Genomic DNA, 14,338 nt, shown 5'->3' on the forward strand with positions numbered 1-14,338 from the left:
GCCAGATCTAGAAGACTCAGAGAGTTCGGAAAGAAACCGTAGGAATTTGTGATTTGGATTTGTGGCATCTATGAGGGCAAAGATCAGACCTTGACTTTCAGCTGTCCCCACTGCCCTCCTCCCCAAGAGAAACCGAACGGGCACCGGGAAGCCAGGGGTTAAAACTGGTAGAGTAACGTCCTGGGGAAGGCTAGTTTACAGCCTTGGCCCGGGCCTCAGTCTCTCCCTTCTCCTCATTGGCCGGAGTTCTCGGGGTTTCTCTTGTTCCCTTCTTGCCATTGGTTAGGGGCTGGATTTCCCTCCCCTCTGTCTTTTTCTTTCTGCCCCCCTCCCTTCTCCCTCACCCCTCGGACAGGAGCTCACAGCCTACCCCCTGTTCCTCGGGAAGGGAGGAATTCAGGGGGGAAAAAGCTTCCCAGAAGTTTGGATCAGGGGAAGGACGGGAAGGCCCAGAGGGAAAGGGGGAGAGGGAGGAGAAAAAGGAAGAGGGAGGAGAGAGAGGGAGTGAATTTAAAAAAAAAAAAAAAGAAAGAAAAAAAGAAAGAAAGAAAAGATGAAGTCCAGTCTACTACACAGCTTGTGAGCGCCTGCCCGGGTGGGTGGGAAGCTGGACTCAGCGCTCATGCGGCTAGCGGGAGGCGTTCCGGGCGCTCGTTCCTAGAGCCTGGGGCAGCTAGGGGCACCAGTCAAATCCGGCGGTCGAGGGCGGGGGAGGACACGGAGGGAGGGCGCAGATCACCCGCGGAGCCGCCGCCCCAGCTTCGGCCGAGGCGCCGCCGCCTCTCCAGGGCCGGGCCCGGCAGGCGCTCCGAGCGTGCGGCCGCGGGGCTGCCAGCTCAGTAGCGCAGGCAAGACGAGACCCGGGTGCGGGCGGCTAAAATGAGTGAAAGGAGAAGATCTGCAGTCGCCCTGAGCTCCCGAGCACATGCCTTCTCCGTCGAAGCCTTGATCGGCTCAAATAAAAAGCGGAAACTGCGAGACTGGGAGGAGAAGGGGCTGGACCTGTCCATGGAGGCGCTGAGTCCCGCAGGCCCTCTCGGAGACACAGACGACCCGGCGACACACGGCCTGGAGCCCCACCCGGGTGAGTGTGTCGCATTGGCGGCGGGAGGCGGGTGGAGAAGGAACACCAAATGGTATCCCCGCGTGTGGAGGGAGGCCCTGTCTGTCCTTGCTCCGACGTGGGTTTCTTTTTCTTGGCATAAATGCCTTGAGCCTCCCTAAATTCGCCGGAACCAATCTGGGGTCTGGCCCGAGCCTTGCGTTTTAATCGCCAATTTCAAGCAAGGAGGCCTACTTGCGTTCATCCCCCTTCTCTTGTAGCAGGGAGCAAGCAGCGTTTTGAGGCGCTCACTCTGAAGGGCTCCGGGCCCCTGGGTTCTAAAGAGGTCAGTCAAAGACACGGGAGATCTGAGACATGCTTCTGAGAGCTCCAGAGGGCTGGCCGGTGAAGCCCTAATTGCAGCCATAGGAAATGTTCCGTTTTTTCTCATTTAGTTCCTTTCCCAAATAAGCTTTAGATGTGGAGTATAACTGTATTTCTGTTTCGCTGGGGACATATTAGATACTGTATCCCGAATTTTGAATCAGTGCCCACATCTCTGTATTTGGGTGGGTGCATGTTTCAGTTAATTTTCTTGAATCCATGCACATGGTACACATATGATGCGCACCGAATACGTAGAACTCAAGGTGGACGTCTATGTGTGCATTTTAACAGAACCCTGGGGGGGGGGGTGCTGGGGCGGCGAACAGCCTCACATTTTGTATTAAGTGCCAAGATTTCACCAGTGCAAAACAGCCCAGGGGAACAGCTGTTGTCAGAACCATGTAAGCGCGCATAGGAACACAACTCACAACTTGGTTTAGCGGCTTCAGAGTATTTTCAGCCCAGACAGCCAAAACCCCGCAGAAGCAGAAGGTGTCCCAGCTAGGGTTCCTGAGTAGACCCCTGGTTCTAAGGCTTGGGGGTGGGGGTGAGAGTCGGGCAGCCGCCACACAGGAATGGGAGCAGCCCTAGGCTCAGGAGTATGGGGATCCTGGCCTGAAAGCTGGCCAAAGCCCCAAGAGAGACAGCTGTCGCTTACATTTTCTCTTTCGGCAGTGACAGTTCACTTTCCACGCTCCCGAGGCTAATAATAACGCGATTAGCCAGAGACCTGCAGAGGCCCGAGTTTTATGAATTCTCCGTGTTCTTGCGGCCCGTTACGGAATTTGGGTTTAGTACTGGGGAATTATTTTTATTAGTCGTTGAAAAGAAAATTAAAAGGAGATTTATTTCGTCCATCCACTACTTTCTCTCTTTGGGATCAAGGTCAGGTCCACTCGGACTGCTGCGTGGGCAATCCAGGAAAGAACCACATGGCTAATGTGCGGCCTTTCTTCGCCAGGGCCCGTTTCCTCACTTAATTTATCTGTTGTCAGAATTTGACTAAGGATCCATAAGGTTACTGGGATGTCTTGTGGGCCTTATGACAACTTTCCATTTGGGAATCTCTTTGACTTTATTTTCCTGACAGTGGAGAAGGGAGAAGTTATTCTGACTTAGCAAGACTGATGTCTTGTCAAGGATGTTTTTCTCTGAGGAGAATCTAGGTTTCTGGGAGTGCGCCTGGGTCTTATGTTCAAAAAGGCCAACACGTACACAGGGGCAAAAACATGGACATAGTTCACAGCTTTCTCCTTTTGCCTGCCGTACTTCTCAGCTGGAAGTGAGGGGAGCAAAGAGAGGGGATCTGGAAAAGAGAGGGGAGCCAGTCTCCAGAATTTTGTTTAGTAGTCTGTAGCCCCTGCCTGATGAAGATGAGATGGGATACAGTAATACGGGGCTACTTTTAAGCAACACAATTCAGTCCGGTCTGTCTTGTAATTTTCTCACTTGTTTAAAAAGGCAAAGGGAGTTAGAAAATGATGAGATGTATTATTAATGGGCAAGGTTTCAGAGGGAGGAATTCAAAGTTGAGAACGCTAGGTAACTCAGCAGGGTGTTGGGCAGATGGAGCCCTCAGGTGGGAGCTTTGGCAAGGTGGAAAGGCTCTCTTCTGTTCTGGACCCAGAACAAGAAGTCACCCTTCTGGGGGAATAAAAAGGACCCCTTGGTGTGGAGACATGCCAAGCCCTGGTGTCATAATTGCCCACTCTGGACCCAACTGTGGAATTTGTGAACAGAAATTGGGGGCCCTGCAGCTTTTCTTCTTCCTTTACACAGGGCCAAGTTCGGAGACATATACAGAAGGATGGTTTAGGCAGCTGACCTCCCTTGCCCAGAGCAGTGCTTTTCTCCTTCTGGGTTTCACAATTTGTCTTTTTTTTCTATTAGGGCAGAAGAGGTTGCTGTGTGGGTCGCTGGTTTCAGGCAAAAGGGAGAAAGTAAATACAAAATAAAACCAAGACTGCCTCCCGCCCCGGCAGGATTGAAAACTCACTGGGCCAAAGTAGCTGTGTTTATTGCTCTCACTATCTTCTCTTTTGACCAGCTCAACTATTTTCAGTTGGCCCAACACGAGCCTGAAAGCAACAAGGCCCTCAGATAAGGCCAGGGACCAAGTTGTAAAGTTTAACTGAAAAGCAAACTTTAATTCAGAGACACGGCTGGGCTGGCCGTGTGCCTTTTCACTGGCCAATTTGCTTTCAGGGTCTGGACAAAGCTGGCTTTAGTTGGCGCCTGAGCACCTCGAAGCCAGGGGCTCCAACCTGTAGCAGTGAAGCTAGCCAGGGCCTCTACTCTGCAAGCACCTTGCCGCCGGGTCAGAGGGGGTGTTTCAAAAACTTCCATGACGCCTTGTGGCTCCCCAGATCTCAAGGCCTGCGGGGGTGGTGGTGGGGTGGACTTTGTTCCAGACTCACCCTTAGTGACATTCTCTGTCTTTCGGAGAAGCCGCAAGGACGTAGAGGCTACCAGCAGCAGAGAGTCTCAACTGCCTGGCCTCTGGCTAAGGGCAAGGAAAGAAACTTTTCTCTCAGGATCCGCGGCGGAACAGCTGCTGTGGCGGCGGCCTTGAAAGTGTATTTGGAGTGCGCCCTCTGTGCTCGGACCCATCAGACGCTCCACTGAACTTTCTTCCCCCAACTTTGCCTCGGACATTTCCCGCCCATAGCTTCAGCTGAGTCCGGCAAAGGCCTGGTCTCCTGCAGAGCGAAATAATTCAAACCTTCTGAGGAGGGATTTCCCCCCTTTCAGGCCGTAGGCCGAAAGGCCTTTGCGGCCAGCCCGGGTGCCACTGGCCTAGAGAGGTGGTGTCGCTCACGGGTGGGCAGGTACAGGCAGGCACACTCAAGCACACTCAGGCAGACAGACTCCTCCGCGCACGCACATGTGGATAAGCAGAATTTCTTCACGTTTTCGTTTGCATCCAAGCACTCAAACCCCTTTGAACCGAGGCAGGAGAAAAGCCTGAGCAGAAACCTCGGCTGCCCCAAAGCACTTCGTTTTTTAGTTACCACCGAGTTACCGAGACCAACCAGGCACATTAATTAATCTTCCAGTGTATTGTTTGTTTGCTCAGAACAGAACTGAGATTTGAATCCCGACATTAACCACCCCATTCCCAGTAGGGAAATGGGGTGAAAGAGAGGAAGTGACTCTGCGCTGACGTTTAAGAAACGGATACAGAGGGATGAGTCGGATGTCAGTGGAGCGAATTTATGTCAAGCACCAGCCACGACCCAAGCCGGGTTAAGATGGTGTGGGTTAGGTGTGCAGAGTCCTAAGCAGGCTCTGCCTGGGATAGAGGCCTGCGCATAGGATTGTAAATTCCTCCGTGCTGTGTGCACTGCCTCTGACACACAAGTGGGGTCTCCAGGGTGCGGCGGTCACCAGACAAGGAATTAAGTGGGCCTTGGAAGTTTACTTTCAAACCGGCCTTCCTCGGAGGCCACCCCTTTGGTAAGAGATCTTGTGTGAGGAAGAAGAAACAGAGGAGGAGGTAAGGATCGACTCTGTCTTTGGTTGTGGTCGTTCACTGGAGATTGAGGGCTATGGGTGTGTTTCTGAATGCGTGTCAGATCGTGGAGACTGTAAAATCCCGGTGGTGGTAGAAGCCAGTGGGAAAAGGAAGATCCTAGCTCAGTCCATCTCAAAGAAATAAGAATATTAAACCGCAAGGCAGTTACGGGGCCAGGGAGTGGGGGAATTCAGATGGTCAGAGTTTCCTGTGAGGGGCAGCCAAGTCGACCTAGCTTTTACTTCCTAGTAGTTACTCGCATCTTCAAGCTCCTGAAACTAGCACTCTAGACTCAGGGCTGACAAGCTGGTCTACGCGATAGATTCACTGGGGTTCTTGGGGTTCAGAGGAGTCACCTCTATACCTCTACCTAGTCCACAGTCCATGGACATCTCAGGCCCCACCGCCCACCCCCACCTCCCAGCGCAAACCTAAGGAAGGACAAAGGCTTTCCTATGCAAATCCGCGGACTACTCAGGGTCCTTTAAAGTCTCAATCCATTTTTTTTTCCTGGGCTCTCTGTCACCAGGTTACTTGTTGAAGGATGCTTTGCAGTTTCCAGCTAGCCACTTGGGGTATACTGATTTTGTAGATAAAAATCCCAGAGTTCATAGGGTGACCTTTATGCAAGGAGGAAGAATTAAATCTCTTGGAGATTTCTTCGGCCAGAAATTAAACTGACATAGACCCCATGATACTTTCTTTACACTCCTGCACCCTCATATCAATAACCCCACAGCTGTTATACTTTAATTATGAAAGAAAATTATTAATGTAAAATATCTTTAATAAATCTAGCCTGTGTCGAGTGAGTAAAGGATGGTCTGAAGTGCTTAACCCGAGGCCAACCCAACAGAACCCCGAAATATTAGATACGTGTGCTCCTTGCTTTTCTGTACTTTTTCTTTTCTTTCTTTTCTTTTTTCTTTTTCGTTTTCTTTCTTTCTTTCTTTCTTTTTTTTTTTTTTTTTGCATATGGACACAATCCTAAAAGAAGTGTACCCTTCATCTTTAATTGCACCCATTGGACTAGAGAAATGAAGGGAGAAAGTGAAACGCATCCCAATTCAGAAGACCTAACTGCCGTTTACTCAAGCCTACCACAGGGCATCCATTGCTTTCATTAAAAAGCAGAATATTCCTAATCCAACCCAGCAGGACTACTAGCAAAAGATTACAGTACTAACCCAAGAGACAGATTCTTTGCAGATTCTTCTAATCACGAATTGCGGTAGAACTCTTACAGTTAGGGCAAATATAGACACTACCAGTGTGGTGGGGAGATCTCAGAGCAAAACAAGAGTGCGTATGACGGGGGGGGGGGGGGGCGGGGGCAATGGGGGGCGTTGACCTGTGCAAACTCCACTGGGATAAAGAGCAGATTGGAATGCCACTTTTCTTTCTCCACTCTGGAAATGGAGAAACGCCATCTGATGAGCATTCTGCCAGCATAGCTGTTTCTTTCTTACTCCCAAAACCCAAAGCAGTTCAGTAGACACCACTGAAACCACTCTCCCACATAAGGCTTACGTTTTAACTTTTTGCAATGCTTTTTGCGAAAGAAGGGCAAAACAGGTAACTGTTGACTGTGCAATTTTTCGCCTTCTCTCAAGTGCGGGGCTTATTTTGACTCTGCCTTTTCTGGTCTCTAATAAGTCTGGAATTTTATATGCACATGATTGGGCTACTCCCTGGGTCTGCACTGGGAGCAGCAATTAGCAAATTTATAAATCAGGTCTGTTTACACTTCTTTCAGGAAGGATAATCATTACTTAATTTAAGTGGAGGCCCCTGCTCTAAGTGTCCAGGTGTAAAACGAGGCTTGGTAGGGAGGACCTGCTGTGAAATGGAAGAGGTGGGGGAATTTAAGCAACTGTAGAGGACTAATCAACATGTGTTCAGCACCATTAATGGCCTCGCTTAGAGGTAGGTGTTTTGTCCAGTATAAGCTGCTAAGGAGCTTTTGATAGCAGAAGTGAAAACAGGAATCCATATAAATACATGGATTCTGTATTTAAAGCAAATTAACAAAACAAACAACAAAAACAACAAACCTAGTATCCAGCCTTGCTTTATACAAAGATGTAAAAAGGACACGTTTATGCATGTGAACACCACAGCCCTGTGTGAACACTGTATCTACCGCAAATCTCAGAACCATCTCCGAATGGTGGGATAAAGAGACTATTTCAGGGAAAGAAGTTGCTGCCCCCCTTCCGTGTGTGTGTGTGTTTGTGTTTGTGTGTGTGTGTGTGTGTGTGTGTGTGTGTGTGTGTGTGTGTGTGTGTGTGTAGGTTGTAGCCATTTTAACAGATTGGGAAAGCAAAGTTTTGTAAGGTTTTTATTTTGTTTTGCATTTTTTTTTTAAAGACAAGGTTTCTCTTTGTAGCCCTGGCTGTCCTGGAACTCAATCTGTAAGACCAAGCTGGCCTCTAAATCAGAGGTCTTCCTGCCTCTGCCTCCTGGGTGCTGGGATTAAAGACGTGTGCAACCACCACCAGCTTGTGAGTCTTATGTATACTTTAAATTCTATAGAACTTGAGATTTGAAAGTTCTATGTACTGATTGAGTCCATTTATCTTTTAGGCCTAACCAATGATTTTGAACAAATTCTAAGAGAAATATCAGAAATGTGATTAAAAGCACTAAACACTGGCAGCAAGTTTTCTCCCCCAATTAGTCAATTTTGTGAATAATGCCATTTTTAGTTTGTCTAGACAGAACATTACTTTCAATACTAAAGAGTAATTGCTTCCCACTCTGGAAGTAGGTGGGTTAGGAGAAATCTGGATAATAGTTATACTTTATGGAGTTATACTTTGTAGAGCTATGCATTGGAAATTGGGAAAATTAATTTAGGAACATATAAAATACATGTAGAAATGTGCTCCCTAATTGTCTATTTTTTTTATTTCTTTCTCCCCCGCCCCACATAGTTGTCAAAGCTTAGATAATGTGAGTGTAGAAAACTACCACATACTTTATAGGACGACACCTTAAGAAAACCAACAAGGAAACAAACTCCTGCATCATGGTGGCACACGCTTTTAATCTCACTAATCAGTTGGCAGAAGCAGGAGGGCCTATGTGAGTTCAGGGCCATCGTAGTCTTTAAAGAGTTCCAGGCTAGGCTAGCCAGGGCTACAAAGCAAAGCAAACAAAAACTTGAAGAAAAATACAAAAGCTAAAAACAAAAACAAAACAAAACAAAACAAAAAACCAAAAAACCCTCGTCGCACAAAGTCCCTTTCAGTAGAGGTTTTTATACTTAGTGCGAGCCTGGGAGCTTGCCTGTACTTCTAACTGGATGAACAGATTCCCTGAATCTGTTCTGTCAAGGCCTTCTCAGAACTCTCCGCTACCATAAGGATAAAGCCTCATCTAAAGGATCTCTGCTCCTTGGCAGCGGTGCCTCACGCCGCCGCCGCCGCCGCTGTCCTGTTTTCACAAGGAAAACGGCTGTTGATCCTCCGCCTCTCAAGAAATTTCAGCTGACATTTCACCAGGGAAAGAACTAGTCTGGATCCTTCTCTGTCACCCCGTATTTGGGGCAGTTCGGGTGACCTTCACGAGTGTGCAGTGGGCGCGTCGGTCACACTGGGCCAGCCTCTTGGGTTTCTGGCAGCGCAGAGAAGTGGAGATCGCAGTGTCCCCCGCGCAGCTCTGGGCTGAGCGGAGGGTGCTCCGACGCGTGCTCGCAGCTTCGGGGTTGGGGGTGGCGGGGCTCAGATGCCACCCTGCAGGCCCCGGGCTGTAGGCTCCAGGGGACGGGAGGGGGAGCAGCTGAGCCTTTGAAACGGTGGAGTCCGGGATCTCGAGTGACGGGCCTTGTGCTCGTCGCTCTAGTTACTTTTGGGAGAAGTGAGAGGGCTCTTGAATAACCCGGGAAGCCTTGGAGGAAGCCATCCCTCAAAACAATCAGACTTCCCCCAAACAGCGAAAGAAAAACAACGGAACCCAAAGATCATACACCTCGAGCCCTGAGGGGAGTTTGGGTTTTGCTTTCATCAGGGTGAACAAATTTCCGAAGAATCAAACCGACTTCAAACATTAGCAATTAGAAACCAAGAATCTCGGGCCTGTAGAACTTTTAATCCTTAACCATTTCCAAATGGGTAAATCTAGGGTCAGCAACTATTGTAGCCAGTCACTTAAAAAGAAAGAAGACCATACCGTTGGTTACCTAAGGTAGAATCCTTTCAGCATGCTGCGTTGCGCCTGAGGACAGAGACTGTCCTTTAGCTGTTCTTGGGAAGACTGAACAGGAAAGTACTGACTTTCTTAAGAGAACCCACTCAACTTCACAAAGTAGGCTGGTAAGAGACTACTAGAAATCACCAAATTCAGCGGGAAGAGCTCTTTGGTGAGCTCAGTCTTAGTGGGTTCGGGAAATCCTGGCTCAGGCAACCGTCAGCGCCAGACCCAAATGGCCTGGACCTAAGCCTGGAGTCAGGTAGCCTGAGTGTGTCCTAAAAAAATTCCCCTAACTGGTTTTCTCAGTGGGAAAGGGCAAAGCATTTTGGGTAGATGACTGTACACAGCAGTCAATTTCCTTGAATTCAAAGGTTTCCCCGCTGCCCCCTCCCCCCAATTCAGAAGCTTAATCAGCCATTTGATTTCTTGTTGCTGTTATTAGCACAGCCCAGAAGGGCTGTATCTAAACATCATTTAGAAAAACAAACAAACAAAAAAGAAAAGAAAAAAAAACCCGTTTAGTTTGAAATTTAAAGTATAGAGAAGATGGCAGAGTAATATGGCTCCAATAAAAAGGAACCAGAAGGTTCGGAAGCCACCGGAGGAGTGAGGAGCTTGTCTGTGATTCTTCTCAAATGCTTTACAACAAAGACTTTCACACAGTCTCCATATTCTATTCTGTGTCCCTGTATTATGCTAGGAAGAGGGCGGGGCTCACTTAAAGCTGATAGCTTAAATTCTGCTCCTGGCTTTGGTATTAATGTTGAATCAGGGATATAAAATCAGACATATTAATGTTGAAAGAAAGTTTTAAAATTGTTTCACAGGAGCTAGTGAGGCCTCCATTACTGGCCAGTTTTTAGTGAAACTTGAAGCCCCTTTAGCTACAAGATTCCACTGCCCCCTTTAGCTTTTGTTTTGAAAATATTAACACTTTCTCCTAATGCACCTTGGCCAATACGTGACCCACCCTTTACACCGTTGGAATGAAGGAAATTTTACTGCACTCACGGAACGGTGCAGTAATACCAATCTAAGGTAAAAAAAATTTTTTGGAGCTAAAATTAGACGCTTTCATGGAACTTTTGAAATTATGTTATATTACTATCACATGGTCAGAAATCAGAGATCGGTGATTTCCAGTTCTATGTGCTTCATGCCTAAATGAAAAGGGCCAACAAGGCCCCAGGGCATCAGTGCATTGAAAGGAAATGCAAATTATTTATACTTTGACAACGTTCCATTCAATTCTCAGAAATGATCAGAAAAACCAAGCATCTGAAAAGTAAAGATTGAGAAAAGTCATTTATCACTGGAGAATTGAATTTGGGGGAAAAATTGCTTGCCCCGTGTTACTGCTTGAATCTAATGAAAAGCACTAGTAACTGTTTTCCATGTGTAGCCTGCTAAGCTGAGATTTTCATCTGGCAGGGATGTGAGAATGCCAAAAGGACGACTTAGGAACAGGCAAAAGGCTTGTCAACAAGATAGATCAGAAGACAGCTTAGCCTTCAAAACCTCTATTCATAGCAGCTGAACTTGAGGGCAGGGTCAGCGGTAAAGCTGGGCCCAGCACACACCTAGCAGTGTTTCTTGGGTTTCTATCTTGTCAGGTCCTGATTCCTTACAGATTCCCCAACCCCAGTGCTGGGTTCCCACCCTCAACTACACCCTCATTTTGCACAGGTTGTATTCAGATGCCTGTAATCCTGGAATATGCAAATTTTACTGCTTCCCCTTGACCCACCTCTACTCTGGAGACTGCTGTGGAAGAAGGACCTTGTTTTCACTGCTTTTGTTTCTTGAGACCTTAGCATTTGGAAAATAAGAAAAATACAAACCATAGCTCAGTACTTATGATAACAAGTGGAAAAATTCATTGGATGTATAACTGTCAACTATTGTGTTGATATATGAAAATATATATATATATATATATATGTATATATATATATATATATATATATATATATATACATATATATATATGCACACTTGTAGATATACATTCTGAATATTTATATCCAGCAAGTACACATATGAAAACTGAGAGTTACTCTTATTGCATTATTCCTCTTATAAAAAAAGATTTGCTAGGCATGGTGGCACATGCCTTTAATACTAGCACTTGGGAGGCAGAGGTAGGCAGGCAGATTTCTGAGTTTGAGACTAGCCTGGTATACAGAGTGAGTTCCAGAACAGCCAGGGCTACACAGAGAAATCCTGTTTAGAAAAACAAAACCAAAAAGGTTTGTTCATTTATGTGTCTTATGTATATGAGTGCTCTATCTGCATGTGCCCTGCATGCCAGAGAGGGCATCAGATCTCATTGACAGGCATTTGTGAGCCATCATGAGGATGCTGAGAATTGAATTAAAAACCCCTGGAAGTACATCCAGTGTTTCTAAGCATTGATCCGTCTCTCCAGCCCAGTGTTATTATTCCTGTTTTGTGCAATGAATACATCGATTACACAGGATCCTGGATCGAAGCTCAGAATCTTGGGGTCACATTGCTTGCTTCAGAGCCCCGGCCCTAACACTTCCTAATTGTATGACCTTGGGAAACTTAATGTCTTTTAGTACAAGTTTTTGTACCTGTGGAATAGCAACAATAAACATGTTTGTTTATTAACAGTAGTGGTTAATAAGGTCAGCTGAGATGATACACATATGAGAAGAAAAGATTTAGCTCAATGTCTGACGTTTCTTCCACATGTGTTGACAATAATTGGTGACCTTAGTGGTTAGCATGAGTGTGCACTGGCTGAAAGCTGTAATGTGTGAGCAGCCAGTGTGCATTTACCTATTTTTCTCTAGGAGTTGTCTCCTCACTCCACTCATAGTCTGCGAGTAGAAAGAATAGAGTCACAGTGTGTGTGTGGTAAACATATTTAAAGTGGAACTGACTGAGAGCTGTTGCTACTCAGTACTCTATTGAGACAAAAAGCCAGAACGTGATGAGCTCAAAGGGAGAAAGTGAGGGTGTCCAAGAACAGAGGTCCAGGGGTGCCATGGAAGTGTAGGCGGGAGGCAGTCTGCACCCCTCATATCAACCAACTCCGGAGAGCTCAGCTCTGAGTGGGACACTCAGACTGGAGACAGGGAAGTAGAGAAACACTAGCGTTCTCTGACTAGTTTCTCCCTGTAACTCAGAGTCCTCAGAAGTTTAGCCCTTGCCTGGTAGAAAATAGGAAGGTTGGCTCTTTCTTTGTAAAGAGTTCTGATGGGGCTCCAGGACACAGTAACTGAGGACTACTGTGCTGTTTGGTGGAGTTAAGAGATTAGAGCTACAATGTGTGTGTGTGTGTGTGTGAGAGAGAGAGAGAGAGAGAGAGAGAGAGAGAGAGAGAGAGAGAGAGAAGGAAGAAGAAGAAGAGGAGGAGGAGGGAGGAGGGAGGAGGGAAAGGAATTGAGGGGTATGTTTAAGAGGCAACTTAAATACTCACTTGTTTTTACTGTATGTGTAAGGTGTTTTGTCTGCATTTATATCTGTGTTGCACATGTGTACAGTGCCAACGGAGGTCAGAGGAAACCACGGAAACACTTGAAACCAGATTTACAGACACTTGTGAGTCACCTTGTGGGTGCTGGGATTCTAAGCCTAGTCCTCTGGGAGTGCTTTTAAGTGCTGAGCGGCCTCTCCTACACTGAGATTAACCAAGGAAAATCTGAAAGTGAGGAGAAAAAGAGCTTGGGACTCTTGTAAAAGAGAAGCAGCCAAGGGCACAATCTGGACTAGGAGCTGCCTTTGACTTCCTTGGTTTGCTCATTTTTCTTGCTTCCAGATGATAGAAATGGGTCATTTGCTCTTTTTTTTCTTTAATGTTGCTCCTTCCCAAGCCATCTTTATATTGTTCTCTGGCAGTGGAGCGGAGAAAGTAGGTGAAAGAGGAACAGAGAAGTAATGCCTTTCTGAACTTCTTTCAGGCAGCCCAGGACATTTCAGGATACATTTTCAGGCCCTGACACTGCAGAAAAAGAAAGTAGTTACCCATTCCTGTAGCAAGTCAGGCCTTGGTCTTTGAAAACCTTTTCAAGTCAGGTAGTTTTGTTTGTTTTCTGTCCTTCTTTTTAAAAATTATTTATTTTTTTAAGTAATTTATTTAATTTTATTTTATGTGCATAGGTGTAAGGGTGTCAGATGATCTGGAACTGGAGTTACAGACAGTTGTGAGCTGCCATGTGGGTACTGGGAACTGAACACAGGTCCTATGGAAAAGGAGTCAGTGCTCTTAACCACTGAGCCATTTCCCCAGCTGCTGCAAGTTAATTTTTAAAAATTTATGTATGTATGTGTGTGTGTGTGTGTGTGTGTGTGTGTGTGCGTGTGCGTGTGCGCATGCGTGCGTGCGTGCGTGTGTGCGCGTGCGTGCGTGTGCGCGTGCGTGCGTGCGCGCGCGTGCGCGTGCGTGCGTGCGTGTGTGTGCGTGTGCGCGTGCGTGCGTGCGTGCGTGCGTGCGTGTGTGTGTGTGTGGGGGGTATGTGTATGCACAGGCTCACAGGTACCCTCAGAGGCTGGGAAAGAGTGCGGGAGTTGCTGGAGCTGGAGTAACAAGGGGTTGTGAGTGGGGAGATGTGTGTGCTGTGAGTGGAACTTCTGTCCTCGGCAAGAGCATCATGTGCTGCAAGCCACTCAGCCCTTGATGCTTCTCTTATTACACTCACCAGCTAGTCTTCAGAGAAAAAGCATCATTTCTTTGCTCTGAAGACCAGGAAACTAAGGTTCAAAAGATTAGCTCTCATACAGCCACACAACTCCAGCTCACTGTAACCTGGCCGGCTGGAGTCTCATCCTGCCTGAGCTTACCTTGTACTCTCTGTTGTTTCCTTTGGAGATGATTCTTTTTTTGTTTTTGTTTTTTTCTGAGACAGGGTTTCCCTGTGTAGCCCTGGCTGTACTGGACCTCACTCTGTAGACTTCCTTCTGTGTTCTGATTTTTTTTTTTTCGACTGTAAGGAGCAGACATCTCCAGTCTGAAGGGTAGTGGTTACACACTGAATTCGACCTAATGTCTCCTTACCCTGAATCCCCTCCTAAGTGAGATTCTGGGACAACTAATGGCTCTGCTTTACCCAATTCCCCTTCTCCACTCACAACTGGACGGATGGAGTCTTATTCGTAATTGATTCAAAATGGGACAGCTTAAGAAAGTATCGGTTGCAGCGACAGGCTGTTCCCGCGCTCCTCAGCGCGGCGGA

At 47.0% G+C, this 14,338-nt stretch overlaps 1 protein-coding gene across 2 annotated transcripts in view; it reads left to right on the forward strand.

The window, feature by feature from the left end:
• The window catches only part of Tbx15 (T-box transcription factor 15), a 118,383-nt gene that overhangs the window by 11,475 nt on the left and 92,570 nt on the right, over positions 1–14,338 (forward strand). The window contains exon 1 of one of the 2 annotated variants that reach the window (XM_051165991.1): positions 355–1,084. The exons of the other annotated variant lie outside the window; for it this stretch is intronic. Within the exon in view, the coding sequence (XP_051021948.1) occupies positions 880–1,084 (205 nt within the window). The 5' untranslated portion in view covers positions 355–879. Of the gene's footprint in view, positions 1–354; positions 1,085–14,338 lie in introns of those variants that run through there. 2 annotated transcript variants of the gene reach the window in all.

This window comes from Acomys russatus, chromosome 23 (assembly GCF_903995435.1).
Source record: "Acomys russatus chromosome 23, mAcoRus1.1, whole genome shotgun sequence".
Lineage (NCBI taxonomy): Eukaryota > Metazoa > Chordata > Mammalia > Rodentia > Muridae > Acomys > Acomys russatus.